We start from the raw sequence: 18,530 nt of genomic DNA, 5'->3' as shown, positions 1-18,530 counted from the left end.
AGAAAGGCCCCAGAAAGTAACTGGAGATGAGTTGGATCTCATGGAAATGGTAGCAAGTGGAACACCAGGAACTCCATCCCCACAAAAGGTCTTACCAATAAAAGCTGGTGGAAGGACATTGGCTAAAGATATGAGGATGAAACATAGTGTTTGTGGCAGAGAGGACCCCGCCGATGAGGTGGTCTCCTGGCCTGAAATAATTAGGTGAATCTATATCGTCCCTTTCCAAAGACAAGAGGCATTTTGTCTTCAATTTCCCACTGTCCCCATAAGGCAGTAGAAGCAGTAGAATGAGGACCATCTTTTTCCTCCCAGGAACGACCACCTCCCTTACAAAGAATTAGAAGTCTTTTGTTGTGGTCCTTGCAAGATGCAGTAACTTTCTTCTCACTAACGGAGCCCTGCAGAGGGATCACATCTGAAGTGGAGAGAAGTCAAGCCAACCTCATTCTGGTGCAGTTATCATCTGTCCTAAATCTCAGCCCACCCAAGTTTTGTGTGGCTCAGGAGGCATATATCTGCCAGACCTTTCTGCCTCAGATCCATAACATCACGCTTAGTGGACTCAAATGTGATCTTTGGAAGCAAAAAAGCCACACACACTATCATTTTGATAATTATATGGAGAAGTAGGACCACCTCTGCAAGTTCCTAAACACTTTATGGAGCTCCACCTGCAACTGTAGGGCTGAAGAAAAACATGTTTGCGAAAACTTCAAGATCTGCCTCCAAACTGTGAGATGCAAATGCCAAAGATTGGTGGAAAATACCAAGATTAAGAGTTAGAAGTTACCAGAACTATTCTACATGAGCCCTGGCAGAATCCCCCCCCCCCCCCCGCACTGATGCTAACACAGGATAGGGCTATTCTGATGAATTTGAGAGGTGAACAAGGGAACTGAAATTTCACATAAAGACAGAGGCGATTTAGCAGATTTTTTGTAGGGTTTTTGTATTGTTTTTGTTTTTGTTTTTATTATATACTTTTTGGTCTTATCCTGTATTTTTATCCTGTGAACCACGCTAAGATCATTGAGTGAAGGGCAGTGTACAAATTTAATAAAACAAACAAACAAACCAACACTTGGACTTCCAAAAAAGCATTCAACAAGGTCCTCCTGGGTAAGCTTAGTAGTCATGGAATAAGAGAAGAGGTCCTCTGGTGGATCAGGAATGGAAGTTGCAGGAAGCAGAAAATTGGTTAAAGTGGATAGTTCCTCCAAATGGGGGGGGGGTGCCAGATGTTCTTGACCAAAATCTCGCAAGGACAATCTGGCCACATCATTTGGCACCAACTAGAGATTCTGCACCAGACCCAAGGGCATCCCCAGAAAGAGTGCATTGCAGTAGTCCAGTTCCAAGTTTTCCAGTGCTCCAGTGGTCAGGCTATTCCTGTTCACAAACAGCCCTAGAGGACATGTGGGTCTCTAGTGACAAAGGTGTATCCAAGAGTACCCCCTAAACTATGCACTTGCTCCTTTGGAAGGGGGAATCATCCAAAGAGCCTACAAATTGTGTGTCAAGCTCCTGTGTTCCTGTCACTCTCTAAGTGATGAAAACCAGACAAGACAAGAGCATAACATTGGGTCCAAATGAGCCACAACTCTATTGATTACAGATGTGAATGGTTTGGCATCGGCATTGCGTATAGCCATTTATTCCACCCCAGTCCATCTGCTGGGGGTGCATCTGAGGGTAATGCACACCGGCCCCCCATGACCTACATCAAGTAGAGTTAACCACCAAGGGGCCCCTGTTGGAGGAGTGCTATGGCCCTAGCCCCCGCCTGGGCATCCGGACAGAAGCAACTCCTCACAGATCCCTTTAACAGGATACCCTTAACCAAGGAGTGGTGGACAGAGGAGATGACGGAGAATGTCCGAGGAGGAGTAGCTCGGTCGTGCGGAGTTCTGACACCAGGCCCCAAATATGGCTGCTGACCGTGTTCATAGGAAGGTCTTAGTATGAAAATAAGACATATGAAAAAGGGGGTGGAGGGTGGGAGATCCAACGACAAAGTGGGGAGGAGGCCTGGGCAGGCCCCAAGTTATCCCCCCAGGGAGCAGGGCCAAGCAATGCCTATCGGCTGGTAGGGCCCACCCCCTTCCGAATGCCTGCACCTAAGCCTGGCACAATTGGTCAGTCCGCAAGCAGGCTGTGACCCTCCCCAGCAGGGCACCAAATTGCGGGCGTGGACTTGGTTGGCCGCAACACTGCCTGACCATTAAAGGTAAGTGGACTTTCCAGGATTTGAACACAGTTTATTGGACCTTACTGAGTCCACTGCTGCATCCAGACACTGGTCACAAGCCTTCAGAGACTCTCCTGTTATGGAGAAATAGAGCTGTGTGTTAATGTAAAGACCCCTGGATGGTTCAGTCTCGTCAAATGCGACTATGGGGAGTGGCGCTCATCTCGCTATCAGGCCGAGGGATCGGGTGTTTATGCACAGGCAACTTTCCGGGTCATGTGGCCAACATGACTAAACCGCTTCTGGCACAATGTGACACCGTAATGGAAGCCAGAGCTTGGGACTTGGGACACAATATACAAATGGCAGATTGGGAGAGGTTATGGAAAACAGAGTTGATGGACTATGCTGAAATGGCAAAATTAACTGGGAAGCTCACAAGGCAAGACCATTGTAAGCAGGTTAAAACATGAGTAGGATTTTAACCACACTTGTAAATTAATAATAATAATAATAATAATAATAATAATAAATTTTATTTATATCCCGCCCTCCCCAGCCAAAGCCGGGCTCAGGGCAGCTAACAACACTAAAATAGTGCAACATTATAAAAACATCATAAGAATTAATTAAAATCAAAATTGATGGCAACCATAAACTAAAGTATTGTAAAGATTGCCAAAGGAGGGAGTCAGGCTGTGCCCTAACCAAAGGCCTGGTGGAACAGCTCTGTCTTGCAGGCCCTGCGGAAAGTTGTCAAGTCCTGCAGGGCCCTTGTCTCTTGTGACAGAGCGTTCCACCAGGTTGGAGCCGCAGCCGAAAAAGCCCTGGCTCTAGTTGAGGCCAGCCTAACCTCTCTGTGGCCTGGGACCAATTAATGGAAAGTATGGACAATTTGGAAAGACAGAATTTGGACAGTTTTGATTTGCAGGTGTAAATATTACCACTAGTACCCATAGAAGGGATGGGGGGAAGTCAGGAGATTCAGCCTAATTTCGGCATTTGTATCTTATATTGCTTTTTGTTGTATGTTTCTTTATTTATTTTAATCAAATAATTTTTTTTCAAAAACAACAACAAACTGCTAGGTTGGCAGGAGCTGGGACAGAGCAATGGGAGCTGGCTACTGTCACATGGATTCAAACCGCGAACCTTCCAACCAGCAAGCTCAAGAAGCTCAGTAGGTCACAGTGCCACCCATGTCCCTAGAGCTGTGTGTTATCGGCATACTGGTGGCCCCTTGCTCGAAAACTCCTCAGGACCGCACCCTATGACTTCATATAGATTTTATATAGCGTATAGATCTTAAATAGCGCTGGGGAGAGAACAGTACCTTGCAGAACTGCATAGTACAAATGCTGGGGTGGGGGTGAGGAGCAGTCATCAAGCGCTTCTTTCCGGACATGACATTGAAGATATGAACAGAACCACTGTAATATGGTGCCTCTGGCACCCATCTCACTAAGTCAGTTCAGGAGGATACCATGATTGACAGCATCAAAATTTAAAAAAGGGCAACCCAAATGATCAAAACATGTCAGGGAATAGTCTAAAGACGAGGACAGGGGAATGCATTCTATGGCAGACCAGTTTCCTCTCCGATGGAGAGATGGAGGGGAAAAGTCACACACACACCCTTGTTCACTCTGCATAATGGGGAAACGTGCTTGGAGCCTCATCAAAGGCTCGGGTCGTTAATCACAGACTCGACCGGAAGAGTCGCTCGGTCGAACACAAGTCCGACAGTCCACAGTGTGTTCAGTGTGTTCAAAGAGAGACAGAAGCTGAACAGCTGAGGGAGGAGTTGCCCAGGTACGAGATAATGACAAGGGAACCCGAAAGGAGGGGGCAGCTAGTTCAGATGTCACTTGAGAGTGTTGGGAACCCCCCTCACCACAGACTCGGAGGTCTGAACATATCAGAGAGCAAAGAAGTCAGAGGGAGGGAGGAACTTCCCATTGGCACCTAAAATGCTACGGAAGTCGCAAGGAGGATTTAGAGCAGACAACTCTCCACGCCTGACACAACATCACTCTTCCCCCTTCCCCTTACCTTTACTTCTCATGAAAACTCAAGGGATTTGTCCAAAGTTCTCCTTTGGGTCCACTAAAATGGACCCCATTTTTGAGAGGAACGTGAGGTGACATAATTCATTTTTTTTATATAAATTTTTTATTGGTTTTACAAATTTTTTAAGGCAATACAAACATATATAAAGACATACAAACACATATAATTTCATAACCTTTTTTTCATAAACCGTGTTTCTCGGACTTCCCCATACCTCCCCTTTCTGCATCCCAATATCCAAAAGTTTTTAGCAACTCTAAATATATCTGTCAGTCCTCTGTCCTCTTAATCTTTCCTTCAATCTAGTCTTATATCGCTGTAACCCTTTCTTACTCAAACCTCGACATTCTAACATTCAGCAAGTTTATAATAGTCCTTAAGATAGATTTTAAATTTCTTCCAATCTTCTTCCGCCGTCTCCTTTCCCTGATCGCGGATTCTGCCAGTCATCTCAGCTAATGTCATATAGTCCATCACTTTCATCTGCCATTCTTCCAGAGTGGGTAAATCTTGTGTCTTCCAATACTTTGCGATGAGTATTCTTGCTGCTGTTGTAGCATACATAAAGAAAGTTCTGTCCTTCTTTGACACCAATTGGCCGACAATGAATAATTCAACCAAACAAACAATAATGCTCTCCACCTGATTCAAGGCTTCTCCAGACACCCTGCTGATTCAGCATTCATCCTGATTTACTTGATTATGGGGTCCTTTTTTAAAATATAATAATAATAATAATAATAATAATAATAATAATAATAATAATAATAAATTTATTTCTACCCCGCCTTCCCCAGCCAACGCCGGGCTCAGGGCGGCTAACAAGCAATAATATAAACAAGTTGAATGAATACAACTTAAAAACAAGATTAAAATACATTAAAACGTTAAAATGCAGCCTCATCACAGGAGGAGAAAGGGGGGAAAAAGAGGGGGAGGGAATCAAATGGACTCCAAGCCAAAGGCCAGGCGGAACAACTCTGTATTACAGGCCCAGGAGAAAGAAATCAGATCCTGCAGGGCCCTGGTCTCATGAGACAGAGCTTTCCACCAGGCCAGAGCCAGTGTTGAAAAAGCCCTGGCTCTGGTTGAGCCTAATCTAACTTCCTTAGGGCCCAGGACCTCTAGGGTGTTGCTATTTATGCACCTTAAGGTCCTCCGTGGGGCATACCGGTGAGAGGCGGTCCCGTAGGCACGAGGGTCCTAGGCCGTGAAGAGCTTTAAAGGTTAAAACCAGCACCTTAAATCTGACCCTATACTCCACCGGGAGCCAGTGCAGCTGGAAAAGCACTGGGTGAATATGCTCCCATGGCAGAGACCCCATGAGGAGCCTCACTGCAGCATTCTGCAGCCGCTGGAGTTTCTGGAACAGCTTCAAGGGCAGCCCCACGTAGAGTGAATTACAGTAGTCAAGCTTGGAGGTGGCCGTCGCATGGATCACTGTGGCCAGGTCGGGGCGGGAAAGGTAAGGGACCAACTGCTTGAATCCCTCCTGCTAAATATTGACTGTCTGGAGGCACACTTTGATTTCATAGGTTCCAGTTGCCCCCATATGCCAGGACCATGAACTTAGGTGCTTCTCAGTTGAAGGTGCAGAAGCAGCCGATGCTGAAGTCCTGACTGAAAATGAGAATGCTGCAACTGAGAATGTTATGATTGTGCAAAGTGGCATTTAAAAACCCAAACCTACAAGGGGGTAAATAATGCCGCTGACTGTAAACACAGCTGAAACACAATCTCATGAAATGTTCATGATGGTGAAAGTTGTGGTCACAGTTTCACTATGGTGTCAGTCCACCTTGAGGCTGACGGGCCTTTGCTCTCTCCTACAGGTCGGTCGCTAATGGAAGGTATTTAAGCATCTCAGGGTGGACTTGTTTTATTTTCTGTGCTGGAAACAGCTGAGAGTTTAGATGCAGAAAGAATTAGAAACGTTTTCATTCAATGTAGGGCACTTTTTAATTCCAGTGGATATCGTGGGAAATTCTGGAATATCCTGTCCTTCCTGGCTGCCATTTGTGAAATCAATCAGGACCCCAGGCTCTTACCCAACATCACCCTCAGCTATGTCATCTATGACCATTATTCTAATGCAAGGATGACTTCTGATGCCCTGCTAGACCTGCTCTCTACTGGGCACGCAGACATTCCAAACTATGACTGTGAGAAGAGGAATAACCTGTTGGCTGTTCTTGAAGATGCTGAAGCTGATATTTCTAGGCATACGTCACCTGTGTCAAGCATCTACAAAATCCCACAGGTATGGCTGGTTAGGTGTTAAGACGGAGTTGTGCCTCTGCCATGGGCTTTCCTTTCTTTCCTTTTTGGACTCTCCCAAAGGTGAGGGTGGGATGGAACCTGGAAGCAGGAGCACTCAACACTGGTGTCAATTGTCCTATGCCACCCCACCACTGCTTTAAAAAACCATGTTGCTTGTTTACAATGCATTCAAAACAGTTTTTTGAGTAATGTAGCCGAGTCTCTAGTCTAATATTCTGGGATGTGATTCAGTCCCACAAAATATTGAGAGTCTGGAGGCATTCTGGAAGACCTCCTCCCGTTCTACACGGCCAGCATTTTGTCTTGTTCTTTGTGTGCATGTGTTGGGGGCTGTAGTTGGTCAACTGTCTGAGATTTGTCCTGGAACCACAGCAAAGCACTCACCTCTCCCTTTGTGTCCTTGGCAAGTTATGGATACACTGTTCCTACTCTTCATGATAAAACCCAGTTCCCCTTTTTCTACAAGATGGCCCCAAAAGTAGATCCCCAGAATCTGGGGATTGTCCAACTGCTCCTGAACTTCAGATGGATGTGGATTCCCATATTGCATGGGAAAGTGCTTAAAACAATAACAATAGCAATAGTTTATTTATACCCCATCCATCTGGCTGGGTTTCTCCAACCACTCTGGGTGGCTTCCAGCAAAATATTAAAATACAATAATTCATCACATATTAAAAGCTTCCCTAAACAGGGCTCCCTTGAGATGTCTTCTCAAAGTCAGACAGTTGTTTATTTCTTTGACATCTGGTAGGAGGGCATTCCACAGGGCGGGTGCCACTACCGAGAAGGCCCTGTAATTTCACTTCTCACAGTGAGGGAGCCAGCAGAAGACCCTGGGAGTTGGACCTCAGTGTGCAGACAGGAGGATGGGGGTGGAGACACTCCTTTAGATATACTGGGCCGAGGCTGTTAAGGGCTTTAAAGGTGAGCACCAACAATTTGAATTCTGTCCAGAAACGTACTGGGAGCCAATGTAGGTCTTTCAAGACCGGTGTTATGTGCTCTCTTCAAAGATAACCCCATATAGAATGTGTTGCAGTAGTCCAAGCGAGTCCTCAACACCAGCTCACCCCCTGTCACCCAAGAACAGCACTTGTCTTGTCAGGATTCAACCTCAATCAGTTTCCTGCCATCTATCTCCAACGGCCTCCAGACACTCACACAGGACCTTCAGCACTTTCACTGGTTCTGATTTAAAAGAGAGTTAGAGCTGGGTATCATGTGCATACTGATGAACACCCAGCCCAAACCCCCTGATTATCTTTCCCAGCGGCTGCATGTAGATGTTGAAAAGCATGGGGGAGAGGACAGAAGCCTGAGGCACCCCACAAGTGAGAGCCCAGGGGTCTGAACACACATTCCCCCCCCCACTTTCTGAACACGGCACAGGAGGAAGGAGTGGAACCACTGTATAACCCTCAGCTCCCAGCTCCGCTAGACGGTGCAGAAGGATGTCGTGGTCGATGGTATCAAAGACCACTGAGAGCTCCAGCAGAACCAGGAAACACCTTTCACCTTTGTTCCTAGCACGCCGGAGATCATCGACCAGCACAACCAAGGCAGTTTCAGTCCCAATATGAGGCCTGATTCCCCATTGGAAGGGATCCAAATGGTCCCCATCCTCCAGGCATGCCTGGAGTTCTTCAGCAACCGCCTGCTCAATCACATGAATTTCTTCATGGGAAGCTAGACGCCTCTTGGAAGAGAAGCTGTTTCCACATTTCTAGACACTTCATGCCCTGTACGGTGGTACCTCAGGTTACAGACGCTTCAGGTTACAGACTCCACTAACCCAGAAATAATACCTCGGGTTAAGAACTTTGCTTCAGGGTGGGAAAAGAAATCGTGAGGCAGCAACGTGGCAGCAGCGGGAGGCCCCATTAGCTAAAGTGGTGCTTCAGGTTAAGAACAGTTTCAAGTTAAGAACGGACCTCCAGAATGAATTAAGTTCGTAACCTGAGGTGCCACTGTATGAGTTCTTTGATGGTGGATGAGACCTGCCCTCCTTCTGAAGTTCTTTCCACATTCAAAGCACTGATAAGGTTTCTACCCTGTATGGATTCTTTGATGCAAAGTGAGTTTGTCCTTCCGACTGAAGTTCTTCTCACATTCCGAGCACTGATAGGGTTTCTCCCCTGTATGAATTCTGTGATGGGAAGTGAGCTGGGTGCTCTTACTGAAGCTCTCTCCACATTCAAAGCACTGAAAGGGTTTCTCCCCTGTATGAATTATTTGGTGGGAAGTGAGATGGGTGCTCCGACTGAAGCTCTTCCCACATTCCAAGCACTTATAAGGTTTTTCCCCTGTATGAATTCTTTGATGCGAAGTGAGACTGTCCTTCCGACTGAAGCTCTTCCGACATTCTGAGCACTGATAGGGTTTCTCCTCTGTATGAATTCTTTGATGGGAAGTGAGATGGGTGCTCCGACTGAAGCTCTTCCCACATTCCAAGCACTTATAAGGTTTTTCCCCTGTATGAATTCTTTGATGCAAAGTGAGTTTGCCCTTCCGACTAAAGCTCTTCCTACATTCCAAGCACTGATAGGGTTTCTCCTCTGTATGAATTCTTTGATGGGAAGTGAGACTGTAACTGTGACTGAAGCTCTTTCCACATTCAAAGCACTGATAGGGTTTCTCTTCAGTATGAATTCTTTGATGGGAAGTGAGATGGGTGCTCTGACTGAAGCTCTTCCCACATTCCAAGCACTGATAGGGTTTCTCCCCTGTATGAATTATTTGATGCAAAGTGAGGCTGTCCTTTCGACTGAAGCTCTTCCTACATTCCAAGCACTGATAGGGTTTCTCCTCTGTATGAATTCTTTGATGGGAAGTGAGACTGTAACTGTGACTGAAGCTCTCTCCACATTCAAAGCACTGATAGGGTTTCTCTCCTGTATGAATTCTTTGGTGGGAAGCGAGTTTGTCCTTCCGACTGAAGCTCCTTCCACATTCAAAGCACTGATAGGGTTTCTCTCCTGTATGAATTCTTTGGTGGGAAGTGAGACTGTCCTTCCGACTGAAGCTCTTTCCACATTCAAAGCACTGATAGGGTTTCTCTCCCGTATGAATTATTTGGTGGGAAGTGAGACTGTCCTTCCGACTGAAGCTCTTTCCACATTCCAAGCACTGGTAAGGTTTCTCTCCTGTATGTATTATTTTGTGGGAAGTGAGATTCCCACTCTGACGAAACCTCTTTCCACATTCCAAGCACTGATAGGGTTTCTCCTCTGTATGAATTCTTCGATGGGAAGTGAGACTGTAACTCTGACTGAAGCTCTCTCCACATTCAAAGCACTGATAGGGTTTCTCCCCTGTATGAATTCTTTGATGGGAAGTGAGACTGTCCTTCCGACTGAAGCTCTTTCCACATTCCAAGCACTGGTAAGGTTTCTCTCCTGTATGTATTCTTTTGTGGGAAGTGAGATCCCCACTCTGACGAAACCTCTTTCCACATTCCAAGCACTGATAGGGTTTCTCTCCAGTATGAATTCTTTGATGTGAAGTGAGACTGCCCTTCCAACTGAAGCTCTTCCCACATTCTGAGCACTGATAGCCTTCCTTCCCGCTTTGAGTTCTTTGGTGGGAACGGGAACTCTGACTGGAGCTCTCTCCATACTCCCAATTTTGATTTGGCTTCTCCACTGTGTGGATTTTGTCATGGTCTCCCCCATTCTTCATTTCCAATTCATCACGACCTACAACAAAGACAGAAACTAATTAGATCCTCAGGAAGAAACGGAGCCCCCAATTATTGAACAATGCTAATGAAAATTTGTCAAAGAGGAAGAACAGAAGATGTGAGGTCTTTCTACAGAGGCCATGGCCTTTGTCGACCAGCATTTGTCGACCTCTTTTCTAGGACGGATTTTTGTTGCCACAATCATGAAATCCACTCCAACTCTAACATTGGTCTTCTCTTTAAAAAACGGGCAGAGGCTAAAACAGAAACCCAAACCGGACAGAAATTACCTCAACTTCTCTAACAACTCTGTGTGTGAATGTTGCCTCCAAGGTGCTATGGAAAGGGTGACTGTCACTCCAGAAGGCCGTTTTTTCAGTTAGGTCTGGTCTCAACTGTCGAGTGAGAGAGAGGTTTTCTGTGAGAGCACCTGCTGCCTGTTTTATGCTGCTATGTGCCTCAGAAAAAGTCTGTAAAGTCTCATATAGATAGAAGCACTTGTAATTCCCTCTTCATACGTAATGTAGCAGCATTATTTGATGTTGAATTATTTTGGATTTCTGAGCTTATTGTCTTGAATAAAAAATGGAATAAATGTAGAAATAATCAAAATCAATACATAATAGATATAGATATATTAGATATAAGCACATGCAAACGTGTTTTAGTATATCAAGTAATGTAATGTGTTCTGTATAAACTCTAAACAGAGAATCTTGTGGTGTCTTTTCTAGAATAAAAAAGCTATGTTTTTCAAGGGTCAAACAACCCAGGGCAACCTCCACACATATAAATACCACAGAAAATGGGTTTGGGGCCCACAAAATCCAGAAAACCATGAATAATCCAGAAAGACAGGTGCAGAGTTGTAAAGTGACACGTTTTACCTCAGAAACTGACATTAACATTTTGACCTCTTTGCCAGTGTACTCTTAATTATCCTCTCAGAAACAATTTTTAAAGGCAGATTGAAAAGTAGAAAGAAATTTTTAGGATGCACATAGGAAGTTTTACACAGTGGAATAGGAGAATGAGAACAGTGTTATACAGATTTGAAATGATACAATGTATTGAGGCAGATGTGTTACTGCCAGAGAAATTCTTCACAATTTAGAGAAAGTTTATAAATTTAGAAGATGTCATCGCAATTTAATAAGAAACTTTTTTGGTCTAAGATATGAAGAAAAGAAAGATTGCCAGAGTCATGTGACAGAATTGTAACTATCATTGGAAAGTTAAAGCTGGCAGAATATTCTATGTCTGAAGAACAGAAAGGGAGCTATATTGTAGGATCTCCTGGGGGGGGGAATTTATGTATGGAATTTCAAAACTGATCTTATGATCCAACGGGGAGCTTTACCAAGAGCGTCCAGGATCCCACGATTCTCCTCCTTGACTTCTTCATGCAGAGTTCGTTGCTTCTACTGCTGTGTGATGGAGCAGTAACTTTTTTGACATTGGTAGGGCATTCAGGTCACGGCACTGGTATTAGACATTTTGAGCTTCCAATACATTGTGGTGGCCGGGGAGCTGTGATGTATTCCTAGCTCAAATTCCCTGCAGATGACAAAGGCGCAGGCAGGCAGGTGGTGGAGCCCAGAAAGGTGCTCACCTTCTCAATCTCCGCCTGCCTGTCTGCCTCCCCCCACCCCCAGGGTGAGCAAGCCCCAATACCTCTCTGGCTCCATCCCTCCATGTCCCCATCTCCCCTCCCCTGGAACTCACCAGATCTCTCTGAGAGCCCTAGAGAGGAACGCTCAGAGGTTGTGAGGAGGGATGCAGGAGACAACCTGACCAGGTCAACCGTCCATCTTCCCCCTTCCATCCCCGCTAGCTTTGCAGGATCCATCTCTTTCATCCTTCCTGAAGAGTCAAGGAGCCAAAACAAGCTGCAAGGTCCTGGGAGAGAGGAAGAAGCAAAGGGAGCCTCAAAGGCCCTGCAGGGAAGAAGAAGAGAAGAAGATGAAGCGTTTGGATTTGATATCCCGCTTTATCACTACATAAAGGAGTCTCAAAGCGGCTAACATTCTCCTTTCCCTTCCTCCCCCACAACAAACACTCTGTGAGGTGAGTGGGGCTGAGAGACTTCAGATATGTGTGACTAGCCCAAGGTCACCTAGCAGCTGCATGTGGAGGAGCGGAGATGCGAACCCGGTTCCCCAGATTAGAAGTCTACCACTTTTAACCACTGTGCCACACTGGCTCTCACTGGATTCTCCTGCCCCTGGAAAAGCACAAATGGGGCAGCCCCTTCCCAACAGAAACCCCATTTATAAACATTTCCAGTGGTTCCAATTTCCTCTGTTTACTCCTCTCCCCTCTTCGTAAGACCAGCATGGTCTGCACAGTAGAGACCTGAGAATAGATCCCATTGAACTCAGTGGGGCTTATGGAAAGAACTTGGGGCAAAAACCAGTCACCATCTTGTCCCCAAACCTGAAGACTGCAACACCAGGCATGCTTATCTATGGTATCATAAGGCAAAAGTTCATAAAAGTTTTCATAGTCATAAAGAGCTGTTAACTGAAACTGACAACCAATTAAAATTAAAGGACTTTGAAGAAGTAAGAGAAAATGTAATAGACTGGTTACAATATTTACAACTAAATGAAACTTTTAAAAATCATGAAAAGAAAGGATTTAGTTATCTAATGTCAAGATTTCAGACAGAAATAGTAGAAGGTAGTATAAAACAGCTGTCAAAAATGAACGATCTGCTTTTGGAATGGGACACCAAAGAGGACCAGGTCAAATGCGTTATGATAAAATGGGCGAAGGATGTGGGACATAATAAATTAATGACGGACTGGCTTTGGAAGTTAGATTTGGAAGTTAGGCCACCGAGGCCACATAACACCGGTCTTGAAAGAACTACACTGGCTCGCAGTACGTTTCCAAGCACAATTCAAAGTGTCCATGCTGACTTTTAAAGCCCTAAACGGCCTCGGCCCAGTATACCTGAAGGAGCGTCTCCACCCCCATCGTTCTGCCCAGACACTGAGGTCCAGTGTCCTTCCGGCGGTTTCCTCCCTGTGAGAAGCCAAGTTACAGGGAACCAGGCATAGGGCCTTCTCGGTAGTGGCTCCTGCCCTGTGGATTGCTCTCCCACCAGATGTCAAAGAGAGAAACAACTACCAGACTTTTTGAAGACATCTGAAGGCAGCCCTGTTTAGGGAAGCTTTTAATGTTTAATAGATTATTGTATTCTAATATTCTGTTGGAAGCCGCCCAGAGTGGATGGGGAAACCCAGCCAGATGGGTGGGGTATAAATAATAAATTATTGTTGTTGTTGTTGTTGTTGGTTTTAAATTTTCTGCTGTTTTGATGGTATATGTCCCCGGTTAAATTAGCAAAAATGTACTTCTCACTCGCTGGATCAACACCTTGTTGTGGTGAGTGATCTTGCACGTTCCTATGACCCTTGTGAGCGAAGCCATCGGGAATCTTGTACTCCCAACAGGATCACCCTAGTACTTTACTAATAATAGTGGAAGTGATGCAGAGAGTGACTCTTCTGAATATTCCGTGTATACCAATAGTATACAAGGAATCTTTACAACCCCAAGTAGCTGATTCCCCAAAGCATCTGCCCTGCAAGCAAAAGAAACCTCTGACAAGCACTTGAAGAAGCCCAACCTGGAAATAGGGCCCCATGTGCTTCCCCATCTCAGAAGTCCCACCTGGCCCTGAGGGAACCGGATTCGCAGGAGAAACAGTTCCCCTCTCCTCTCCTCGGACAAGTGAAAGGAAGTCTCCCCTGCTGAAGAGATGGCAGCCCTGCTTGCCTGGAATTCACATATTGCTGACCACGCTGCACTGATTCTCCCAGTCTCCTCGCTAGAACAGAGGAGCAGGAACATGGTGGCACAGCACCTTCTCCCTCGTCACAGAAGGAGACGCAGTTACAACCATCTCAAACAATGATCCTGGAAACATGGACAGCAGATGAGCAACTCATTACCAACTTAAAACCATGGAGAGACCTGGTCTGAACAAAGACATTGGATTTTTATCTCATTATACATGACAAAGCCATTTTTCACCTTCTCACCCCTTGCTTTTTCCTGTAAGACCTATTGCAGTCGTTAAGAGTCGTCAACAGGCTCACCACAGCTATCTGCCAATCACCCATTCCCACAACCCTTCTGAGTAATACCCCTCCCCACCTTCTCACTATATAGAAGGATCTGGCAACTTCTGTTTCAGTGTATTTCGCATGCACACGAAAGCTCATACCAAGAACTAACTTAGTTGGTCTTTAAGGTGCTACTGGAAGGATTTTTTTTGTTTTAGCAGATGAGCAGTTACTCAATGGATTTCATTCATTCTCAACTGGGGAGGAGCTAGGGGTAAAGCGTGGAAGAGCGAAAGGGGGCCTGGGGGTCTTAGTCTCCACTACCCAACGTGCCATTTCAAGCCCTCTCCCCTCATTCAAGTCATAAGCCAGGGCAGTTTTAATCCAATTCAGCCACCAGGCCCTGTTGGTAATTCACGCTGATGTGACCCCGATGAGGCAGAAATATCAGATCAGAAACTTGTGGGTTGAAAGGGAAATTTATACCACTGACCTTATTTTGCTTAACCAAAGGCATCTGTAGTTTTAGGAGGGGATCTCAATGCCAGATTGGGCCCTAATGATCATGCCCTTTATGCACAGCACAAATGGTCTCCCAACCGTGAAGCCAGTGGATTCCTCCTCACCCGTTGTTCCAAAGATCAGAAATCAAACTTTGCAGGCATCTGCTTGGCTCAAACAGCATTCAGGCTAAACCTCTACATCTTAAATGGTGCCCTTGAAAGTGACTATCCTCTCTGGCTCCAGAAGGAGAGCTATAGACCAGGGGTCAGCAACCTTTTTCAGCCGTGGGTCGGTCCACCGTCCCTCAGACCATGTGGTGAGCCGGACTATATTTTGAAGAAAGAAAAAAATGAACAAATCCCTATGCCCCACAAATAACCCAGGGATGCATTTTAAATAAAAGGACATACAGTGGTACCTCGGGTTACATACGCTTCAGGTTACAGACTCCGCTAACCCAGAAATAGTACCTCAGGTTAAGAACTTTGCTTCAGGATGAGAACAGAAATTGTGCTCTGGCGGCACGGCATCAGAGGGAGGCCACATTATTATTATTAGCTAATGTGGTACCTCAGGTTAAGAACAGTTTCAGGTTAAGAATGGACCTCCGGAACGAATTAAGTACTTCACCCGAAGTACCACTGTATTCTACTCATGGAAAAGCACACCGATTCCTGGACCGTCCGCGGGCCGGATTTAGAAGGCGACTGGGCCGCATCCGACCCCCGGGCCTCAGTTTGCCTAGCCCTGCTCCTGACAATGTACTCCAAACCTGCCTGGTGTTTTTACATGAGCAGAATGTGTGCTTTTATTGAAAATGCATCTATGGGTTATTTGTGGGCCATAGTTCCCTAGACCAGATATAGTTTGCTATATAGTTTGGTATACAAAGTACGTCCTGGAGGCTGACATCCGTATAAATGACCAAACTGATTAAAGAACGAAAAAAGCTGAGCTACGTTAGAAAAGCGATCCAACCATAAGAGATCTGGCTCCCATCGCCCTGCTACAAATGTAGCGGTTTCTGCTGTCTCCTGCTCTCCTTGATCTGCCAGGAGAAAAGACACAGTAGCGATGCCGGTCAAGAGGAAGAAGACCCTTCCTCCTCCTCCTCCTCCTCCTCCTCCTCCACTCTTGATCGAGACTCCAGGGCTCTCTCTGCAGGCTCCCCCCTCCAAGACCCCCCTCCCCCCTCCCCCCCGGGGCCAAGCAAGAAGAGCGGGGCAGAGCCCTGGCCCCCTCGCCCCCCCCGACTTGGCGCCCCCCATGCACTATCTGACCAGCCCCCCAGGCATCCTCCCCTGCAGCCCCTTCTCCCCATTGCACCAGACTCACCCCCAGGCAGCTCCGGCAAGAGAGAGAGGGAGACGGAAGCAGCCCCTCCGCTTGCAGGCGGGAATGGCGAGGGAGGGGCTTTTGCTCGGGAGGACCTTGCCTCCCCCCACGGCTCCACTTCCTGTCCTCTCTAGAAACCCAGCTCTGTGCCTTTTAACCCTTGGCAAGCCGAGCACAAGCGGAGCGCCGCTCTCTCCTCCCCCAAGGCAGGAGCCCAGGAGGAGTCGCTAATCCAAAAATATTACCTCGTGTTAAGAACTTTGCTTCAGGATGAGAACAGAAGTCGCGTGGCGGCAGCAGCGGGAGGCCCCATTAGTGCTGTCTCAGGTTAAGAACAGTTTCAAGTGAAGAACGGACCTACGGAACGAATTAAGCTCTTAACCCGAGGTCCCAGTGTACATGCAACCTGAGCATAGATAGCAGGGCTTCACCGCGTCAATACTCCACGGAGCATCAGCACTGCATTAGTCACTGCTTTGAATCCAGCACAGAGCATGTATGTCTTTGTGCGTCCAACTTCCATCCTGCTTCCAGCTCCACTCACTCAGACAACTCTGGCTTTTCTTCTCCTACCTGGCGACTAGGTGGAGGCAGGGAGGCCCACTCATATGTTCTACGGCACAGGGCAACTTCTTTGGTTGTGCCAGCCATGGCACCACTCAAAATCAGTCTCATTCACACATTAGCATGACTAAAAAGGTAAAATAAAATACTCAGGAGTCCGACTGGTACAGAAAAAGGGTTATTTAATTACAATTAATTCATTTTCACAATAATGGCCTTGGATCCTAAGCCTGTGTAGCAAATGCATAGTTTGGGGGTACTCTTGGATACGCCTTTGTCACTAGAGACCCACGTGTCCTCTAGGGCTGTTTGTGAACAGGAATAGCCTGACCACTGGAGCATTGGAAAACTTTGAGCTGGGCTACTGCAATGCACTCTTTCTGGGGCTGCCCTTGGGTCTGGTCCAGAATCTCGTTGGTGCAACATGATGTGGCCAGATTGTTCTTGTGAGCTTTTGGCCAAGAACACCTGGCACCACAGCCCCCCATTTGGAGGAACTATCCACTTAATACTATTTTCTGCTTCCTGCAGCTTCCATTCCTGATCCACAAGAGGACCTCTTCTCTTATTCCATGGCTACTAAGCTTACCCAGGAGGCACCTTGATGAAAGTGTCAGGATGCGGTGTCTTTCCCCCACACAACATGACTCCAGCAGTTAATTATGGTGGTCAGGTGGGATTGCTATGAGGAATTATGGGAAATGTAGCAAGCCATTGTGTCAGCAATGAACGCATTGCTTTGACTGGGCTTGAGCCATTTGACATGATTTCTGATCGAATCCCACAAGCCTCTGCACCTCTGCCATTTTCTCACTGCCTGACAGTCATGTATAGCATTCTAAAACACAGACCAGTTGCTTCACCGGGCGTCCTCAGTACATAAAGAAAGAAAGTAGCTTTGATGTAGATTTTGTTAATCTTTAGGTTGATCTTATAGGCCAGGAAGAGAGTTCACAAGGAGATGGTAAATACTATCTTTCTTTCCTATGGGTTTATGACCTCTGGGTTTCCTAAATGCATTCCTCCTTGGTTCCTGTTTATTTAGCTTAACCACATTATGCATGCTCAAGTAGGAAATAGTCTCTTTGTAGTTAAAAGGATTTCTCTGATCTGACTTTGTCCCACGTGGGAGATTTTTTGAAATGCTCAGAGGAAATCTGACTGGTTCTTACAATAGCTGTGTTAAGAGTTCTTTTGTTAATAAAAGGGACCTGGGCCCGCGGTGTGGCAGATTATTATTGGCACTTCCTCCCAGAGTCTTGCTGGCCAAGCCTCGTGTGTATTTTATTAATCAGGGTCCAATCCTTTCCTTCACCTTATTAGGTTAATGGACTAAAGAAGGCCACAACTTTATTGATTACAGCATGTGAGAGGTATTGGCTTAGGCAGTGGATAAAACAACAGGAAGGGGTGAGTCTAACAAGGGTTAACCACCAGTAGGAGGAGCCTGTTGATGCAAATACAACTGTAAGCTCCCCCTGATGTCACCGGGGATCATTCCATGGCCCTAGCCACCAGCAAGGGCATCGGGCAGGATCCACGACCGCCAGATTCCTTTACCGGAATACCCATAAAGTGCAGAGGTAGGTGATGGCCACACCCTGCCCTCCAATACGCAAACATATTCCAATGCCTAACCGCCAATACCCAAAAAGTTGTGACGATTTGCTACGAGGTAGGCGAAAAACCAAGTGGCTGGTGCCAATTAGCCAGTTCAGCAACCAAGGTCCATAGCAAGGTCAAGAACCAAGCAGTGAACTAAAGGGAGGGTGGATGGGTGAAAACCAGCAGCGCAATGAAAGGGAAGTGCTGCTGCTCCCGCTCACAA

At 46.3% G+C, this 18,530-nt stretch overlaps 1 protein-coding gene across 1 annotated transcript; it reads right to left on the bottom strand.

Moving 5' to 3' along the window:
* Positions 1–6,124: 6,124 nt before the first annotated feature.
* Positions 6,125–16,206, bottom strand: LOC310701450 (uncharacterized protein). The gene is made up of 4 exons (XM_083492291.1): positions 16,139–16,206; positions 13,905–14,061; positions 11,949–12,160; positions 6,125–10,239 (listed from the first exon to the last, which is right to left on the bottom strand). The coding sequence occupies exons 3-4, from the start codon at positions 12,079–12,081 to the stop codon at positions 8,591–8,593; spliced, it is 1,782 nt and encodes a 593-aa protein (XP_083348417.1). The 5' UTR covers positions 12,082–12,160; positions 13,905–14,061; positions 16,139–16,206; the 3' UTR covers positions 6,125–8,590.
* Positions 16,207–18,530: the final 2,324 nt, after the last annotated feature.

Source organism: Podarcis liolepis (assembly GCF_965112155.1).
Source record: "Podarcis liolepis genome assembly, chromosome: 2".
Taxonomy (NCBI): domain Eukaryota; kingdom Metazoa; phylum Chordata; class Lepidosauria; order Squamata; family Lacertidae; genus Podarcis; species Podarcis liolepis.
This window is presented reverse-complemented; position numbering and strand designations above follow the sequence as displayed.

Coding starts and splice junctions, on each gene's coding strand:
- LOC310701450 (XM_083492291.1), bottom strand. CDS start 12,081: ATGAAAGAGATGGATCCTGCAAAGCTAGCGGGGATGGAAGGGGGAAGA. Junction 10,240..11,948: donor AGGGCTCTCAGAGAGATCTG/GTGAGTTCCAGG, acceptor TCTTTGTTGTAG/GTCGTGATGAATTGGAAATG.